This window comes from Haliotis asinina, chromosome 7, assembly GCF_037392515.1.
Source record: "Haliotis asinina isolate JCU_RB_2024 chromosome 7, JCU_Hal_asi_v2, whole genome shotgun sequence".
NCBI classification, from domain to species: Eukaryota; Metazoa; Mollusca; class Gastropoda; order Lepetellida; family Haliotidae; genus Haliotis; species Haliotis asinina.
The window spans coordinates 51,730,088-51,751,241 of NC_090286.1; the positions used below are offsets into that span (position 1 = coordinate 51,730,088).

At 41.9% G+C, this 21,154-nt stretch overlaps 1 protein-coding gene across 2 annotated transcripts in view; it reads right to left on the reverse strand.

Moving 5' to 3' along the window:
- LOC137290471 (intraflagellar transport protein 172 homolog) overlaps positions 1-21,154 on the reverse strand; it is a 49,310-nt gene that overhangs the window by 14,752 nt on the left and 13,404 nt on the right. For both annotated transcript variants that reach the window (XM_067821423.1, XM_067821422.1), the window contains exons 14-32: positions 15,017-15,081; positions 14,707-14,754; positions 14,401-14,466; positions 13,394-13,495; positions 12,663-12,799; positions 12,156-12,263; positions 11,380-11,464; positions 6,810-6,902; positions 6,360-6,437; positions 5,980-6,060; positions 5,500-5,595; positions 5,018-5,089; positions 4,564-4,642; positions 4,259-4,379; positions 3,171-3,315; positions 2,828-2,917; positions 2,279-2,376; positions 1,925-2,060; positions 816-932 (exon numbers count right to left, since the gene is read on the reverse strand). In XM_067821423.1, the coding sequence (XP_067677524.1) occupies positions 816-932; positions 1,925-2,060; positions 2,279-2,376; positions 2,828-2,917; positions 3,171-3,315; positions 4,259-4,379; positions 4,564-4,642; positions 5,018-5,089; positions 5,500-5,595; positions 5,980-6,060; positions 6,360-6,437; positions 6,810-6,902; positions 11,380-11,464; positions 12,156-12,263; positions 12,663-12,799; positions 13,394-13,495; positions 14,401-14,466; positions 14,707-14,754; positions 15,017-15,081 (1,817 nt within the window). The remainder of the gene's footprint in view (positions 1-815; positions 933-1,924; positions 2,061-2,278; positions 2,377-2,827; positions 2,918-3,170; positions 3,316-4,258; positions 4,380-4,563; positions 4,643-5,017; positions 5,090-5,499; positions 5,596-5,979; positions 6,061-6,359; positions 6,438-6,809; positions 6,903-11,379; positions 11,465-12,155; positions 12,264-12,662; positions 12,800-13,393; positions 13,496-14,400; positions 14,467-14,706; positions 14,755-15,016; positions 15,082-21,154) is intronic.

Below are 21,154 nucleotides of genomic sequence, written 5' to 3' on the forward strand. Positions count from 1 at the left end.
AGATCACACATTAAACATCAAACCCAATCATAGATCACACATTGTAGATCAACCCCATCACAGATCATTATACATCAACCCAAGTCACAGATCACACATTATACATCAATCCAGGTCATAGATCACACATGATACATCTACCACGTCATGGATCACACATGGTATGTCAACCAAAATCACAGATCACACATTATAAATCAACCAAGTCACAGATCTCAAATTGAACTTCAACCCGAATCAGAGATCATACATCAATCTGAGTCACAGATCACACATTGTACATCAACCACGGTCACAGATCACACATTTTACATCAACCCGAAACACAGATCACACATTATACATCAATCCCAGTCACAGACCTCACGTTAAACATCAACCCGAGTCACAGATCACACATTTATACTTCAGCCCAAGTCACAGATCTGACATTGTACATCAACCCAAATCACAGATCACACACTGTACATCAACCAAGTCACACAGATTACACATTTTACATCAACCCGAATCATAGACCACATTGTGCATCAACCCCAAGTCACAGATCAGACATTGTACATCAATCCAAGTCAGAGATCACACATTGTATGTCAACCAAAGTCACAGAAAACACATTGTACATCATCCAGAGTAACAGATCAGCCACTAAATATCATTCTTATTCACAGATAACATACTACATGTATACAACATCACAAGTCACATATCCTGCACTATATGTCATCATTAGTCAAGGATGGCACACTACTTATTATATGAGCTGGTATGCCTCATCACAGGTAACATGACCCTCTTAATCACTCTGTACATACCCTGTATGCTTCGTCCCAGCTGTCATGTGACCTGTACATGTTGACGGCTGCCTTCCAGTCCCCAGCCTCAAGGAAGTGATGCTCTGCCTGCCTCAGGTTTCCCTCCCCTTCCAGCTCCTGCACACACAATACAGCATGAGGGTGGACTAGTGGGTGTCAGACAGTCTGCACTGTCGCATATAACATTCAATGTTTCCACTTTCTTCTCATATTATGCCATACTTTTGTAACTGCTCTGCCCAAAGTCAGCATGACAAAAGTGAGTGAGTGAGTTTAGTTTTACTCCACGCTCAGCAATATTCCTGCAATGACATGTCTCAACCAAGTCAGTGAACCTGACATCTCAATCTTGTAAGTCACCTCTTACAACAAGCATGGTTTACTGAAGACCAAATCTAACCCAGATCTTCTAGATTAAATTGTTAAAATATTATTGTTGGAGAAATGAATGGTAACAATGGTAATCTGTTGGATACTAACTCACAAAAATACACTGTAATTAGACATGACAAAACAGTTGTAGATATGAACATTTTAGAGTAACAAATTTCAGAGTGAGTGAGTGAGTGAGTGAGTGAGTGAGTGAGAGAGTGAGTGAGTAAGTGAAAGTGAGTGAGTGAGCGGTTTTAAACTGCTTTTCGCAACATTCCAGCAGTATCATGGAGGGGCAAACCGCAAATGGGCTCACACATTGTATACATATGGGGAACAAAACCCAGGTCTTCAGCATCATGAGCTGACAGTTTAACCATTAGGCTACCCTACCACCCTTTCAGAGTCACAAAACATTGTCATTCAAATTAATTATTGGCGGAATACATAGCAAGTAGTTGCTTGCTTGTTTTTTGTCTGGTACAACAAAACAGTTTTTACTAGCAATGTACATTTATTATACATAAAGTTCACAAAGGGCTGTCTCACCCTGGCACTTTATGATAATTCTTCAGCAGGTAATCTAACATTGGCACACAACGTCAATTCTACAAGAAGTGTACAAAGTGTTGTCTTACCCTGGTACAGGACATTGGTCTAAAGGAAGTGTACAAAGGGTTGTCTCAACCTGGCACAGAACATTTAGTCTAAAGTAAGTGTACAATAGGTTGTCTCACCCTGGCCAGATGGAGGTGTGTGTCTGGAAGGAGGTCTTTGTGATACTGCTTCACCAGACGGATCATGTCCCCGTATAGACGTTGCTTCTTGTACATGGTGATAGCCAGGTCCGGTTCCTCCACAGCCACATATAGCCTACACAAAAAAACAATCTCAATCTGCACAACACTTCACGAGCAGATCCTCAGTCACTTACATGTCACAGACATCACTTATTGAAATCATTTCAAAATAGTGCTTTGGCCAACATATTTTGTGACACAGTTGCAACATTAATGCAAAAGAAAAACACATTTACTTCTGAGCCAAGCACAAATTCACTGAATATCTACAGCTATGTTTGAAGACAATACCTCTCTGCATCTTTAAACTTGCCCTGTTCTTCCAGCTGACGTGCCTGAGACACGTAAAGATTTGCAACATCATCAGACTTCATGTATGTCGAGGCCAACTGAAACCAGCACATCATAGAGTGAGTGATTGAGTCAGTGAGTGAGTCTGGTTTTACACTGCTTTTAGAAATATTCCACCATTATCATGGTGAGGGACACCAGAAATGGGGTGCATCATGGAGTGAACAATATCTTTGTTTCTGTCATTGTAACATAATATTGTACCTTGAAGCTGTGAATCAAGGCAGCACAAGGATGATAAACAAGGATGCTGCATAAAGTAGATGATGAGCAACTTTAAAAGGTTTTTATCCGTACCACAAATTATATTTTGAAGAAATAACAAAGTCTAATGCTAAACTTTGGATTAAAAAAAAAGAAAAACAAAGGAAATTCAACTGTTGCAAGAGGTTATACTTTGGTAGCACCTAGAATGTGTTGGCACCAACCTGCTTTTCAGATTCATTTTGTGCACAGGTAATGGTATCCAATGAGGAATTTCATGTATACCTTATGAGCCTGTTCCCACATGCCAGCTTGGTTGTACATGTCCACCGCCTCTCGGGTACAGCTCGCCTCCACATAGAACCGCTCGGCCGTCTGAACCATCACCATTATCAAGTCAATGCATATTCACAAGACATCAAAATATCTGACAATTTTCTTCCACTGGCTAATTATGCATCAAAGATATAGTTTACATGCTTTTAACACTGAAACTTCCTCATCTTTTGTTCAGACTGCAATGTATTATTACTAAAATGTGAATAAGGTCATGACATCTGAGTCTCATAGTTCAGCCTGTCATTGTAAATATATGGTTGATGGCATCAATTAACACCCACACAAGTACCTCATATTCCCCAACAGAGGCATAGTGGTCTGCAATCTTCTTGTAATATCGTGAAGCCATTGACGAATCCTGCATCTCCAGAATCTGTACTGCCTTGGCCCACTGCCTCGATGCAATTGCAGAATCGACAGCCTTGAGAGTTGCTCTACACCAAAACAGGTCACATGTATAGTGAAGAATTGAATAGTAGGACAGGATAACTAAGTCATTCACGCTCTGCATGTTTATGAAAGTTCAAAACTTACTGCCACTTCCTACCAGCTGTGTGAGTTCACTGTTTCAACTTAAATACAGGCAATGGAAGAGGGGTGATAACTTATGTTACTTTTTGTTGATAACTGTCTCTGGAACCTCTCTTTTAAACTGAATATCTAAAGCTAATAATGAGGAAGAAACCTGGGTCTAGGAATTACAGTGCAATGCCTTCAACCACTAGGATAAACAGCTTTTGCTTTATATATTTATAAATATATTTATATATTTATAAGCTATTGCTTTTATATTGAAAATATAAACAGAAAATATGTTGAATAGAGAAGTAGATGTCTAACTTCCATCAACCTTATTGTTATGTAATTATCAAATATAATCAACAAGTCATATGCTAATAGGAAGTGTATGTGGACATTGAATCACATCATTTAGTGTAAGACACTGTGATGTGACAGGAAAGAGGCAAGGGAGGTAACACTGGTCAGATTCAGAAACCAGAATATTGCGGCATTCAGTTACATACACCCAAAAACGGAGTGTTTGAGTAGGATGTATTTTGCTGGGCCATATTCCCAGAAAGCCTTCTCAGTGGTAAGAGGATGATAGCTCCCATTCTTCAAGAAAGGTTCCCAATCGTCATGGCACTAAAGTCACTCTGCAAAAGCTAGTTCTTGAGCTTTTGAGGAATTACATATTCCTTTTAATTGATCAATAACTGTTGAATCAGAGTTCAGAGGATTTGATCCACTTCTCATCATGATGTTTGCTCTCAAAGGCTGTCTAGGGGACAGATAGGCATATTTTCAAAGGTACGACTGTACAAAACCCCATTAATCTGAATAACAAGGCCGATGTGTGACGGACATCCTCCTTACCCTGCCTCAATGAAGTGGTTAATGGCTGGGTCCAGCTGCTTCTGAGTCACCAAGTAGTCTCCCCACTCCTCCTCCAGCTTCACAACATCAGCAGGGAAGGCATACCGTGCCAGCTCCACAGCTGTGCACAAACATTACTCACCATTAAAGAACATCACACATACCAACTCGTGTGTATACAAACACATTAACTGAATGTCAGTCTTGAGAATCTTTATTACATATAACAGAAATATATATTCATATACCTCCATCAAAGTTGAGAGGCTTGTTAACCACAAAACTGACATGAGACAGATGCCTACCTCGTCTATAGGCTTTGCCCTTCTTGAAGCAGTCCATGGCTCTGCTGGCATCCTTGATCTTCTCGTACAGGTCACCAGCCTGTAACATAAATACATCAAACATACTGAGAATCAGAGTCAAAAGTACCATATTTACTGGATTAAGCATCAGCACTTACAAAATTCACAAAGGGGGACACTTATTATGACTTGACCCGTGTGAAATTTCTCGTAAGAGATCATGGAGTATTGAAAAATTAAGTTCAAATGTCGATAAAACTAATTTTTCTTTGGCAACCAGACTTCATATGCCCTTCCGCACAGCTGTGCTTCAGTAAACAGATGAGCAGGACAATACAGACCGCCATGAGCATTTTCAGTTTACATGTGGTCTCCTGTGGAGGTTACTTACAGACTGGTCAGGGGCACTTAAGTGAACTGAAGATGTAAAATGTTAAGAAACCTGGTTACTCACCCTCTCATACAGGTCTGCTTTGATGAGAGCTGAGGCAATCCTGCTGATAAGGTCAGGGTTTGACATCAATTCCTGAAAGGAACAAAACTGAGTAACTTTGTGATACTATGTTTTACATAGGTCCCCATCTACTTGAGGATTGTCATGTCACAGAGTTCACAAAAACCAAAGTGACAAATGAAAAACATTCTCATTTATTGAAAAACATCTGCCGGCAAATCTTCCCAAATAGCTATGGAATTGCTGATTGCTGATGCTGTGGTCGGTCGGTCGGTCGGTCGGTCGGTCGGTCGGTCGGTCGGTCGGTCGGTCGGTCGGTCGGTCGGTCGGTCGGTCACTCACTCACTCACTCACTCACTCACTCACTCACTCACTCACTCACTCACTCACTCACTCACTCACTCACTCACTCACTCACTCACTCACTCACTATGTCGTCAGCAGCTGCGTGTCATTAATTTGATCTTAATTTTTGTACTCACATCCCTGCTGGTGGCGAGTCGAGCTGCCTTGGCTGGGAGACCAGCCTTCATATATAGGTTAATGGCTGCCATGAAGTCGCCTTCTCGCTCCTTCACCTGCAAACATGGACAGCTTGTTGAAAAAGTGACATTCATACTTCAGTGTCTGCTTGTAATAGGATCAAGAATAAATTAGTGTCACATGCCTGAAGCACAGGCATAACTACATCTACATCTAACTACAACATAGTTACATTGTATAATCTCTGCTTGAGAGGTCATAGCAAAAAATCTTTGACGGAATACGAGTGTGCAGAGAGACGCTGCGTAAAAGAATCAAAGGAATCTTTTTAACAGCTGCCAAACATCTTGATATTTCAAGTCAGCGATAAGCTTACTCCACTCTACATCAGCAACTGAAATAATGGCCAATAACTTGCTTCCATACATTATTTTTAATTTTAGGACAATTGATCAAGAATATGACATAACATGAGTTACCTCCCCTGCTGTTTCCTCCTGGTTTGTCTCCATGAGCCACTGGTAGTAGTTTCGCCTTAATGTCTCTAACTCTGGGTGACTCTATCACACATAACACACACACACATTATACACACAATTCATAAACAATTCATAAACAGTTCACACATAAAAGAGTTGAAAATAGCCATGGGAATGACTGATGGGTAGGACACTTCCATATCTTGCTTATTTTGATTGTTGTCACGCTTGTGCTCAGTGTAAAAAAATTAAGAACTCATCAAAGAAAGCTTGCAGAAAAACATATGTAATAGATCCTACAGATATGATGATACATGGTCAATACAAGATTGTACATTTCTGCGTGTTGGATTGACACACAAGATGTCAGAAACGCCTACCTTTGCTTCTGCTACCTCAATAGCCTCATCCCACATGTGCATCTCCTGGTACATCTCCATTGCCTCATCTACATGGTTCTGTAACAGTGCTAACATATTGTTATATCTGATATTGTCAGATGGGTCAGATTAATATTGTCAATAGTTGACTTGTATCATATCAATATAAAGTACATTCAGGCCTATTATTACTCCATTTTGAAATATGTAATGACACTGTCATATGCGTCAAAATCATACTGCCCCATTGAGTGAGGTGAGTTCGAAACAGGACGACCAAATGTACCAGTATTTCATTCTATGTGTTAAAAAACAATTTCCAGAACTTCCTCTACCTTCCTCTTTCCCAGAGAAAGCAGCAAAAGCTGTTCTTCCTGTTACCTCATCTATTTACTGAGGTCCATGTCTACATTGTGTTCAGTGTCAACAAACAAAAGGCTGATGCCTGACCTGTTCCAGGTAGATAGACTCGGCCTCCTTGAACCTCTTCTCCATGATGGCCATCCTAGCTCGAACCTTGTAGTGGTTCAGTCCATCTCCACCCTGACACAGAGACACATGCCGAGTGTACAAGAGCATTTATCTTCAAACAGACCATTGCATTAATCCCCTGGATGCCAAGTTTTTTTTCAGGCGCACATTTTCGTAAGGTTTGAAAAGTGAACGTTGTGTGAGATTTGCGCTCGCGTGGTACTGGATCTGCGTACGGCTATAAAATTGCTCAGAAATGTAGAATATTTAATTTCCTATCCGTTGGTATAAATATAATTGCGACTACCCCAGGGGTTTGAGAAATAGATACTGCTAAAAGTTGTCCAAACCTTTTGTGTGTGTTCAAAAACAGTAAATTTCTCAGTTTTTTATCGTGCACCAATAAAAGCACTCTGCTACGATTTTTTTAATTTGGCATCTTTGTAGAAAGTGTGAGCAAAGAAAATACAGCTTGATATCTGAACGACATAAGTGTATATGAAATGGATGTATGCTAATGCATAACGTTATACTCACAAAATCAAAAATGACCTTCAATAAATGTCAAAAATCGATTTTCTACTATGACGTCAAACTTCGATAGAGAGGTCATGCTCGTATAAAGACAAGGGGGCATAACTCAGCTATGGTTTACATTAGGTCAATGTAACTCTGATCACATGGAGAGAATTTGCTGTGGATACCGGCAGCATATTTTTGTTATGTTTTGTTCACAGTGAACCAAACTATTCCAATACACATTTCCCCAATGCGAGAGGATACCTTTTGGTAGTTTCACAATTTGTAAGAAAAGGTGCAAGTGCACTACATCAAAAAGCAGGTAATAGCGATTTGGATGTCCCTATCCAATACAGTCAGGCCGCGTTAGTCCGGACCCCGACAATCCGATTCCCGCGATATCCGAACAATAGCTAGCTGTAACCAATCTTGTTTACTATGTAAACTCATTACCTGTTGATTCAGTAATCCGGTGCTTCACTCTCCGTATCCAAACGTTAATCAGCGGTAACAGATTAGCTAATTACACATAGTTATGCTTCATTAATCCGGCGGTACATCAAAAAGGTTGGGATAATCCCTTCACACCATGAGACCCATTCAGTGGTAATTGTTAAGTGACACTTGCGAGTTGAAGATGTCGTTAGTTTGTGATTTTGATCAATTAGTAGGTCTCACTTTTGGTTAGTTGGAGTAATACCTGTCATGCTTACTTCCTGTATAAAACACTGATCATGTCAAAATGAGATCACCTGACGCTTGTCAGTCATAATAGCAAGTCCCGCCCCTAGGCGTAAAAGATGTGAAATTACTGCAGCACAAAAAAAGAAGAGAAAAGCCAATATTGATCTTATGTGTAAACATTTTGGTCAAGAATTCGGACATTCTATCGGCAAGAGCACAATTTCGGACATCGGATATGTTTTGTGATTGGCTATGATCATTTGACAGACAGATGCAATCAAGTGGTTGACACGTGATCTTACTTCGTAACAATGCTGTCAGTCACAAGTATGCCAATGTCAAACTGACCAACGTGAAAGTTGATTTCTTGCCCCCAAACACCCCATCGCACATTCAGCCAACTTGTACACGTTCGTATGTTTTTGTATTGCTATGTCAAAGGGAAGTAACCCTACTGTAGTTGTGTTCATAAAAGTTCGTTTCAGTAGTCCGTACGTTTCACTATCCGAACGTTTTTGATGAAAAACAGAAGTGTTCGGATTAACGCGGCCTGACTGTACATACTTTAGTTCTTGGATTCCCATATTCTCCTGTTTCTGTAGATGTATTTTGATTAATTTTCCATCATTATTAACAGAGTAACAGCCACATTTTCAAACGTAATGAAATAACTGAAAATAATGCGACATTTTAGTTGACATCACGGCATGTTTTGTGCATTTTGTGACGTCAGAAAAAGACGACTCTGGTTGCTGATTAGTATATATCTAACCTAATTTCCACTCAATGTGTAAAAGATCTCGGCTTCTGTGTCGGAATTCAACACTTTTTACCCAAAATATAAAATGAATGGCTTTATCACTGAAATAGTGTCCTGAATATATCAACAATTACATGGTTTTACTCCATATCTTATTGTGAGCAACACGTGCACCTGTCTAGCATCAGTTTAGTGTAAATGGAAATTTCACAACACCTGAATATTCATTGAGTATTCATTTAGGAAATAGACCTTTCTTCTCATGATTATGAAATCAATTCCCTTCATAAGTATGCAATGAAAGGTACAAAGAGATCGCTTTTTCAGTACAGAAGTATTAGAAAATGTACGTAAGGCTTGTCCAAATTAAGACATGACCTGATTAATATATTTTTAAGAATTTTCTTATAAATATTGTTTGAGTTAGACATTCTGCCATCAGATAGATTTTAATCGAATTTGAATTGACTTTATTATCAAAAAAAAAGATAATGAATCATAAAACGTTTTTGACAAACTCGCACCTGGTCAATTAACATTCATAATTGTTTTGTCTATAAAAACGACACAAACCAATACAATGTACAAGACAATTCCTTTAAATAGTAGTATGTGTGCCCCTACATTTCATAAAATGTACAAATCATTTTGATTAATATTATCCGTTTTACTTATAAGTTGGAATTAAATCGCTGTTTATCAACCTGTTCATATGAAACTGCAATATTTGTCCCAACGTATTGAATATTGCACATCACAGGACCTAAATATTGCAGTAATGTTGCAGTAATGGCTACGTGTGATCTTCCAACATTTGTGTAGAGGCTTAAAATGTGGTATAGTACACTTACTGAGTCAATTTCCCATGTAAATATTATTCAAACAATCAAAAGCTTTCAAAGAATAAAAACGCATACCTTATATCCACACATGATATGGTGTTGAACATGGATATATGTAGATACTGAAATCAATTTCATGAAAAAATATCTGAACGATATACATCACAATACTACAAGTGCAATCGCAATGGTATGGTCATTGTGTTTACTCTTGTTCAACCGACCTTCACCGCAAAAAAACTGCCTAATATGTGCAACAATGTTGACGTGTGACATCACTACCGATGACCGATTTCTTTCAAAATGGCGATTTCACTCAGAAGGGTACACAGGATTTTGCGAGGACTTTTTGATTGAATCAGGGATCTTTTGTATATAAATGTGAGATGTAAGTAATCAGAATTATTCTGACTATGTGTGTATTGTTATATGTTCTTATCGTTTACATTGTAAATGACGGAAGAAGCCAGAAATGCTGATAAGTACCGTTGTCGTTCTGTGTGATTTTGCGTCAGTCATGGCGTCACGCTGCACTAAAAGTTTGACAGTTTCTTATGAATTACCAAATGCTTTCATTGTATCTATTTTCAATTTGTGTTTTTCTTGCTACGATACTCTTCCCCTGAATATACTAAGCGTATTGAGCCATTGTAAGCAATGATTAGACAGCTGGATGTTGGAAAATTTCCGAAAATGCTACGCAGTGTAAAATTGGATTTTTTCTTTGTTTACATTTTAGTCAAGTGCTGTCTTTCGAGCACAGCGTTCGTTTTCATACAAAGTATATTTCGTTTTGTTTTGTCTAGATAGTTGGTATTGGTGACAAAGACCATTTGTAATTTGATTCTAAGATGCTTGGGGAATTCAATGATGCATTTGTCGCAGCTAACTATAAGTATACATGATGTAATAGGCGTATCAATACCGGCCTTCTCGAAACGTGATTTTGTAAACACTATCCAATATGGCGGAAAGCACACTTCGGCGTTCGTGTAAGTGTATTTTCAAAAACATCCCAACCGATTCTGGGTACATCGGTGACGTTTCAGAATTATCATTACTGGTCACATGAAAACTTGATATCAGTGATCATTATATGCTATTTTTGAAATTCATTACTCCCAGTAATTATCCGATTTTCACATTTCAAAACATACTGCAAATAACGCTGTGAATCTCGATATTGGACAGTTTGAAAAATGGTGACATTTACGATGAAGCCTATTTTGAAAGGCGATTTTAAGCACTTTAGCTTGGTCTGAGATAATAGTGGATGGTATCAAGAAACTGGGAATTTTCCGCAGAATTCAAAACTGTGAAGTATTTATATATCCATGGTATATTTAGAATTTTATTGGACTTCCAAGTGAGGTATGTAGAGGAAGGACATATATGTCCCTGTGGCATCCAGGGGGTTAAATGCTACTGCATATCCAGTCACAGAGGCAATTCAGAAATCCTCATGCCACAGAACTAGCAAGGCTGGCAGGGACTCAGTTTGGAATACTAAAATATCACAAGATGCTTCAAAGAATGTGTGAAAGACAAACTTGTCTCAACATTGCTGAGAATGAGTGAGTGAACTGGATTTAATGTTGCTTCAAACAATGTTCAACTAGAAAGGAAAGAATTTAGTTAATACATTTTTGATGGTTAATAACCATAATAACATGCTGATGTAAACCCTGAAAGCTCAATGTGTATCAGCACATCAATCAACAGAACATCACATCTTTGTACTCACCATGTGTTTGGCAGCCTCCTCTGCAATCCTCAGTGTCTCCTTCAGGAAGCGGGCCTTGGCAATGTCACCAAGTGCACAGTAGCATCTGCAATGTCAACACCAATATGTCGGCTGGGTTGTCAGAAACCTGTCTTCAAATTCCATGCAGAAGATACAAAAGGGAGGGCACTCTCATGTTCAAGTTCATGAAGGGAGGTTATTTGTGTGTAAAGGGAGGCAACTTTCATGTAAGAGAGGTAAGTGTGAGGAAATGGTGATTTTGTGATGCTTCAGTCACAATTGTTTGAAGTTTAGCAATTTCATCATTAGTCAATAAAATTAAAATATAGCAAATATGGCCTGCCTCCTGATCATTTTATGTTTAGAATACTATAGGCCACCTGTGTGCAAAATATGAGCCTTCCTGCCACCAAGTATCAATTAGGCAAAAATTTCTAGCCAAGCTGGTCCACTATAAACATCATGATGTGTAAACCAAACGTTTTCACAAAACACTAATGAAATCCACACATGAATCAGTAATTTTCCACCAAATAATATCACGCATGTTACTACAGACCATGAGAAATATTCATAAACATCACAGACAGTCTAACCCAGGATAAGCAACATTACATATCATTTTGACGGTAAGAATCAGCTAAACAGAATCACTGCTGTCTTTCCAGTAAGTTAGTTTCCCTTTAAATGCTGCCCTCAACAACATTGATATGGCAGCTTGTAAATGAGTTACCCAGACAATTGTTACAGACAGAACTGTAAGAACATTGAGTCACCTTTCTGCAATGTAGAGTTGCCTGTCCTCAACAGCCATCTTGGAGAGCGAGTGCCACATGGCCTCTGTTTCTGATGACATCTCCAGGGTCTCCAAGAATGCTGCAGCTCTGAAAACAAAGGGACATGTATACTGGGACAGTTGACATTACATTTCATGGGCATTTCATGTTATTGTCAGTTTCTCACACAAAAGGTGCTGCTAATTTGACTGAAACTACACAAATGTTTGACAATATTTTACGCCTAAAGAATGTGTGACAGCCTATTCAAAGAGTGTGCATGTGTTTCAATAGGACAATAATCTTTACATGTTCTACCGACTGATACTGAAAAATGAAAAGAAACCGACAGTATAAAAGGAAAATATCACACTAATATTCCACTTGTTAAACCACTACTGCAAGAGTATCGCAGTATGCTTTCTTAACTATTTCAGTAGTTTAATTTACCCCCCAAAGTCACTCTGAGAAGTAACCTACATGATTTCTGTTTTCAAATGTCCTCACCTTGCCAGGTCTCCATCGTCAATGGCAGTACCGAACTCAATGAGTCCCTCGTCCAGTGTGTATGAGACGGTGGTAACACCTTCACTGACAATCACATCTGTCTTGCCATCAACCCGCTCAAGGTCAACAATATCACCCTGAGAGAGATAAGAATTAAAACCAACTATTTTGTCTTGAGTTACCCAAGGTTTAATCCAGGGCTGCAGGCACGATTTCCTAGGAAGTGGCCACTTGGCTCACAAACCAAATGTGAAAGAATCTGCAATCCTTCTCTTTGACATTTTGACAGCCAAAAAGATTTGATGATAAAATCTGGACTTCAAGTCGAGCTTACAGCAAAACGCGCTCCTTATCAAGATTCATATTACAGTCTGGAAATAAATGTTCTAGCAATGTGCAGAGCTTAGACAACTTCATTTTCAACTGTGGAAGTTTCATTAAATTGATTTTGATTTCTGAATGTTGGGTATTGCTTTCATTGAAAATAGCTGTATTTTGAAATTAATTACACACCCAATACATAAGGACATACTATAAATAATATATTTGCACCAACAAAGCACCAAGTAATAGCTGCAGCACTGTTCAAACCAAAATGATTAACAAGGACGCAGTTTGTGAAGACAAACCTTTCACATCTTGACAACCAGAAGTAAGATAAATCAAGGGAGATGGGTGGTAACCCATTTACAATAGTGATAAATTAAAGAAAAGATAACCAGACAACTGACCTTCAGTGGGAACATGGTGACTCTCTCTGGGGCGTCGATGTTGTACCACACACACAGGTTGCCACGGTTCTGAGCAACCACCACATCACTACCGGGTACCCACTGAAACATAAGTGTTTGTACAAAGGTAAATGTACAACGACGTAACTATTACCACATAACTACAGTCACTCTAACAGCTAAATGACAAACTATACTTTTGACAAAAATTAAGCAAATGTTGACATAAAAGAGATCGTTACCAGAGTGTTGCACCTGAAAGCAACATCCACTGACAATGAAGTTCCACATGATGCATTACCAATACATCATGCTCATACACACAGTAGTTAACCTGAATGATAAACTATGTCTGATCACTCTGAGTGATATGCAAAACAAATGAAACAAGTAAAAACAAGAAAACAAAATCATTCATATCCCTAGTCAAGTTTGAATGCAACAGTCATATATTATTTGAAATTAAAATCAAGGGCCATAACTCTGTAAAATATCTATTCTTGATTAATGTTTCCAAACTTCTTCATTTAACAATGCTTCATTATGTATTCACGATGATGCCTGTACTGTAAATGCTTGTCTAAACGGAAGGTGAAAATGTACGGTCTGAAAACAAGGGAAAAGGTCTCAATACTGTAGAATATTAGTTCTCAGTGTATGGTTTCAAAGCATCCATTCGTGGTAAAGGTTAAATGGTATCTGATGGCCAGTGATCGATGTTATGAGCAGCAGCCCATTTTGTTGAAGAACAGTAACGATGAGTGGGTGAGTTAGGTTTAACACCCCTTTAAACAATATTTCAGCAATGTTTCAGCAATATCACAGTAGGGACACCCAAAATGGGCTTCGCATATCGTAAGAATCGAATCCAGGTCTTCAGCATGTTGAGCGAACACCTTAACCACTAGGCTACCCCACCACCCCCAACTTTGATACAAGGAGTATAGGTGGATATAACCCATACCAAATGTCAGTGAGGCCAAAGATTTCAGCCTTGAGGGACGTACCTGGACATAGGAACAGTAGTTGAGAATGCTAGACTTCATCTGTGTCTCCATGTCATACAGGTGAAGCTGGAGAATCAAGATTACCTTTCAGCTTCATGGTCTGATAAAGACATATTTCTCACTAGCATAAAACATACTTGCAATCAGTCAATACATATATATGTAATGCAAAATACATATTAATGAAGTAAACAGACAGCAGCTTTTTAAAAAGATTAATATTATACAGAAACCATTACAATACACCAATATTCATTTATAAGTTGGTCAGTGTTGTTTCTATGAGTAACACAGTGTTTGGCATACCTTTAGTTTCTTGTCTCGGAACAGGAGTTTCCTGCAGGTCTCATTCATCTGGAACAATGTTACATTTCACTTGCAAATACATTACATTACATTACATTACATTACATTACATTATATTACATTACAGTACAGCACAGTACAGTACAGTACAGTACAGTACAGTACAATGGGAGATGTTTTAAGGCACAATTTGCGCCTGTCATATTCCTATTTAAGGAATTCAGTGTAATTGTGATTTACATGTATGCTTAGACACAATCTCCATCCGTGCAACCAATACAACATATACTGTGAATATCCTGGTACATACCTCCAGCCAATCGATCTTGGAGTCATGGCTGATCTGTCCCAGTCCAAGTCCAGACAGCAGGTCCACTGTCACACAAATGTAAGTTTATCAAGAGTTATCTCTCTTTGACTTATTTCCCTTCAGAATGGTTCCAAACATATTTTATATCATCTTATGAATGATGTGCAAACATTACAGTAAAGATATCGAATGAGTGTGTGATACATAATTACAATGTGGTGATTAGAACCTGGACCTGTATGGAGATAAACAAGAAGAAAAAGTCATCAATATTCCCCCTATGGCAAAATACTCATGAACATGTCTACATGTATGGTTTGTCTGCTCCAGACAAGATAACATCCTCAAACATTAAAGCCATAGCCTGAGACATGTTTTGGTGGAAACCGCAAAAAAATAAAAGAAATATCTGGGTCTAAACCCCAAAAAGCACATCTAGGGATCATGCTTAGTATGTACACCAAGCTTGATGAAGCTAGCATGTACAGTCTGGAAGATCTGCTCTGGACAAGATGACATCCTCATCATCAATCATAGTTGCAATGTAAATCATGTTTCCATACAAGCCGCAAAAAACAAAATTCATATCTGGGTCCAACCCCAAAAGGCACACCTAGGGATTATGCTTGACATGTGTACCAAGTTTGGTTAAGCTGTCACGAATAGTTTTGAAGATATGATTCGGACAAAGTATGACAGACGCACATAAGTCGTTTCAACATCCCCACAACTTTGTTGTTGTGAGGTATAATAAACAAATTATTAAAATCTAAATATTTTAGATATTTAAATACTTACCTTACCATAGGTCTTATGCATATTACCTCTAGCTTCGCTAAACGAGATCAGACAGTCGTTGATTCGCCATCCCCTCGATGGCTACCTCATGTAATCTACGAATGTAGTCACGGAAGTGACGTGATCTCTCCACTCGCGCGAGAGCGCAGAATCCAAAATTCACTTTTACCGTCAACCGGAAGGTCCGAAGAGTCCAAAGTGGGGAGGAGCATCCAGCGTTGGGAGGGAGTCACCGCCCTATGGTAAGGTAAGTATTTAAATATCTAAAATATTTAGATTTTAATAAATTTTTAACTTACCTTACCATAGGTCTTATGCATATGGCTTCGACAGATGGATGGTGGTGTGGACTCCAGAGGACCATCCCTCAGCAAACAGTGCACATGCATCAGGAGAACTCGGGAAAGCCAATGTCAACGGTCTCAGGATAATACCTGGAACAGGACAAAGAGCAACCCAATAGAACTCCAAAGAAAAACCGACGCACCCTGGGGGTGAGGTTAATCTTAAGACCAAAGGTAAGTAGAAGTGTAGTTACCTAATGGGCGGATGGTCGGGTAAGTTGCTGAGCAACCACCAATGGACCAAATGACTGTAATCCCTCCACGTCTTCAACTGCCAAGTCCCTCAAGTAGTGGGATGCGAAGACAGTTGATGACCTCCAGAAACAGCCCTCCATGATCTGCGGTACTGTGCAGTTCCGATGGAGGGCCATCGTAGACGCCAAGGCCCTGATCTCGTGCGGGTTACTTGCTACCGGATGAGGCAGGTGCTTGTCGTCATAGGCCGCCAGGATAGTCGATCTGAGCCAGAGGGCAATAGTATTTCTGTTTACTTCACCTTTGCAGGACACGGCAAAGGGAATGAATAACCTTTTGCGGGATCGTCTCCTAGAGGCTGACCTTTTAATATAGCATCTGAGAGCCCTGACTGGACATAGCAGCTCCTCCTCCAAGTCATGATGACCCAAGATCGTAGACAAAGGAGGGATGGAGAATAACCTGTTAGGCTGCCCGGGAAGCTGGTTCTTAGCCACAAAATCCCAAAGCAAACCCAAATGAGCACGTCCGTGTCTTGACTGTTCAAATCGGATCTGAGTAACGTCAAGAGCATGGATCTCGCTGACTCTAGCCGCTGTTGCCAATGATAGTAAGAAAACCGTCTTCTTGGAAAGATGTTCAAAGGAGGCTTCTTCTAATGGCTCGTACGGCGGCCCTCTGAGATGTTGAAGGACAACATTAAGATCCCAAGCTGGAGGACGAAACTTGGTCTTCTGGTCTTCCAGCTTGAAAGCTTTGAGAAGCGCAATAAGTTCCGGTATCTTGGAGATCTGTGAATCTGACTTGATAGCAAGGACAGAATTCAAAGCTGACAAATAGGTGCCTAAGGTACTGCCTTTGAGATGTCTAGAGTTCCGTAGGTAGAGAAGGAACTGTGCCACAAACTGAGGAGATGCTGCCATGGGATCTTGAGATCTTCGTGCGCAAAAATTCTCAAAAGAGCGCCATTTGTCGTCATATAAAGAACGGGTAGAAACTCTATGCGCGCGAGCTATAACGTTCGCCACGTGCGCAGAGTAGCCCTTAGCCTTTAATGCTCTCTGCAGATGACCCATGCGTGAAGATGGAATCGCCGTGGATCCGGATGCAGCTGTCGACTGTGTGGATGTCGAAGCAGATGCAACCACTCTGGAAGTTTGTAAGGGTCTCCGCTGGCGAGCCGTCGAAGATCGGGAAACCACGATCTGGCTGGCCACCAAGGTGCGACCAAAAGCAGTCGGAGGTTCTGCGTCAGTCTGATCTTGGCGATTACATCCGAGAGAAGAATTGGAGGAGGGAACGCATATGCGTCCAGTCCTTCCCATGATAGAGACATCGCGTCGACTGCCCACGCCTGTGGATCCGGCACGGGAGATACGTACGTTGGTAACTGGTGATTGAAACTGGTGGCAAAAAGATCTACCAGTGGTCTCCCGAGTTGCCAGCAAATCTGGCGAAATGCGTCCGGATGAAGCATCCACTCCGTCGGGGATGGTTTGCCGGGGCGCGACAGGGCGTCTGCCAGAATGTTTTTGCAGCCGGGAATGTGACGAGCCGCGATCACGATGCCGTTGCTGTCTACCAGATCCGCTAACAGGAACATCTGGTCCAGAAGTTGTTTGGACCTGGTTGTACCCTGATTGTGAATCACCCACACGACCGTGGAATTGTCGGACGCTACCAGGAGTCTGGAGTCTGTTAGGACCGGTAGCCAGTGGCGAACCGCTAGGATGACTGCTTGCATCTCCAGGCTGTTGATATGCCACTCCTTTTCGGCGTCTGACCACAGCCCTGAGGTTGTCTGGCCGTTCAAATGAGCACCCCATTCCAAGAGGGATGCGTCTACAAACAATTCGTGGTCGTGGTTGAAGTTTGTCAAACAAACACCGGCGCAGACGTTCCACTCTACCGTCCACCACCTGAGGTACTGATGCAGGTGCGGGGGTAGAAGAAATGACGACTGGAGGTCGTTCTCTCGAATGAATGGTAATAGGAACCTCTGTAGTGGGCGCAGCATAAGCCGTCCTCTGAGGGTGAGGTCCTGCGCCGACGTAAACAAGCCCAACAGAGACTGCCATTCTCTGAGGGTGAGAGGTAGGGACAGAGCTCGATCCGTAAAGGCGAGAATCTTCTGCCATCGATCGGGAGGGACCCTGACTAGATTGAGCCGAGTCAGGAACAACCCCCCAATGAACGTTAACTCCTGCGTTGGTTTCAGTTGCGACTTCTCGAAATTGATAATCCATCCCAACTGTTGAAGTAGGCGTGTGGAGAAGTCCAGTTGTTTGCGTAGCAACTGAGGATTGCAGTGATTTAGGAAACAATCGTCGATGTAAGGATCGAAGTCTATTCCCCGGAGGTGCAGAAACCGGGTGACAGGCAGTGTGACCCGAGTGAAAAGCCACGGGGCCGTAGAAATTCCAAACGGCAGCACTCGCCACTGGTAGTGTACTCCGTTGAATATGAAACGCAGGAACTTCCTGTGGCGTGGGAATACAGGAACGTGCAGGTAAGCATCCTGTAAATCTAGGCTGGCCATCCAAGCTCCGGGTGACAATTTGGCTCGGATCTGATCCAGTGATGTCATTCGGAAATGCGGGGGCTCGGCTAAATACAGGTTGTTGAAAGTCGCCATGTTGTGAATCATCCGCATTTTGGTGGAACCTTTCTTGGGTATCAGGAAGATGGGTGAATAGAACCCCGGGGAGAGATGGGGTTCTGACACTATCTCTATAGCATGTTTTGTTAATAAAATGTTGATGTTTTCTAGGATAAGTACCTGTTGATCTATTGAGTACCCTCGTGACAGGGGAGTGGTAGTCAACGGCGGAGCTCTGGCTAGTGGTAGCTTGTAGCCGGCTCTCAGGATCTTGCAAACAAACGGGTCTTCCAGGAATGTCCAGTTGGCCCAGAAGATCCCTAGTCTCCCACCTACAGGGGTCGGATGAACTGGTACAACTGGGGGTGGGAGGTCCCAGTCGTAGTAGTCCATGGCTTCAGCGGCCGGAGTAGGGACGCTTGCCCCTACCTCGACCGGACGTAGCTGGGGCATCCCTGCCACGTTCTTGAGGCTTGCGCTGGACATCTGAGTCTTTGGTACGACCTCGTCCCCTCCCAAACGAGGAACGGATCGACTCTCTCCTGGGTACATATCTTTTCTTGGCATTACCCCTGGCTCGGCCACGAAATGCAGAGCCCAAGGCCTCGAAAGTTGACAGCGCCACTTCCGTGTTAGTAAGTTCGGCATGTTGTTTATACACCGACGGTATCTTTTCATCAAAGAGGAACTTAGACGTAAATGGTGCACGAAGAAGTTGACGTTTAAATTCCTCTTGCCAAGAACAAGCATCTAAAAATCCAGATCAGCGCATAGTAGTAGTCATGGCTAGCGCCGCACGTAAGTGTCCAAGTAGGTCATGGAGTACTCTGCCTTGCCAAGCAAAAATGGTAGTTAAATGATCCACCCTCGAGGCATTATCCTCTGACAAATCCAAGGCTGCAGCGGAGGTGGCTGACGCAAGCGCCGAGATAGGTTTAAGCATACGTTTCAGTTCAGTATCAACAGCTGCTAACTTTGAATCCTGAACTCTGTAAGATGACGGAGTTGAACTTGACAACCTCTTAATTGAATCGTCTAGCGCCGCCCCGTTGTCGGCAAAATCCAGACTGTGCACTTTATAATCTGATTTCTTAGACTTCGACGCTTTGATGGTCGGATTTAAGGATAACTTCGCAAAGTCCGAGTCTAACAAAGTAATCGCATCCGCCACCATAGGGTGTGGTGGAATAAGTAACTCAGGAGTCAAGTGAATCGACGCCGGGTTGTTTGAATCCGAAGAAGGGGAAGGACAGTCCGGTAATCTGTCGGCAATCCACTCAAAGACAGCAGTTAAGGGAAGATAGGTGCCATCACTATCACCAACATTGCCAGGTTCCTCCTCATAGTCTGGGCAAAAGAACTGTTCCTCGTGTTCCTCCCAGGAAATAGAGGTTGATTCTCGTCGCTGACTCGAGTTGGAAGCAGAGTTCTTAGTGTTAAATTCTTTGCCGGAAGTCCGCAGTGGTTCCGGCGATCGCGAACGCTGGGATCTAGAGAGACGTCGTGGTGATCTTGACCGAGATCGCACTCTACGTCTACTTCTGGTACGTGAGTCTTCCTCTAAGGAGCGCCTTGGAGAGCGGGAAACCGACCGGGAGCGCCGGCGCCTGCTACGGTGTGGAGAACGAGAGCGCCGACCCTTCGGGGACCTAGAACGAGATCTGCGCCGGGAGCGCTCAGCCTCTAAACGACGAGCGCGCTCTTCATCCAGCTGGCGCTGTAACATTTCTTCTTTAGTCAGCGTATGAGACACTCTGGGGATCCGATAAGACGTAGTTATAGGAGCAGGGTCCGGCAACAATATTGGCGCTGGCGTTGGTACAGGCGCTGGCGTCGGAATAGGCGCTGGCGTCGGAATAAGCGCTGACGAAAACACCGGTGCTGATGTAAACAAAGGCGCCGGGACAGGCAGAGGCGCTGGTACAGGCAACGGCGCTGGCGTAAGTCTAGGCGCTGTCGTTGGTAAAGGTGTAGATACCAAGGTAGGGAGTACAGCAGCGCCCGGCGTCAAGAGAGATCGCAGAAGCCTCTGAACTTCAGGATGGGATAAGGCATCCGGGTGAGATAAATCTACAAAGGCGTCCGAACGCGTAGGCTCTGGAGAGGAGCGCGCCGGCGTAATAGATGAGCGCTCCACACTCGGCGTTGATAGTGGTATTGAAGGCGGTGGTAGATCTTGGTCGTCAGGTAAGGATCCCAAGG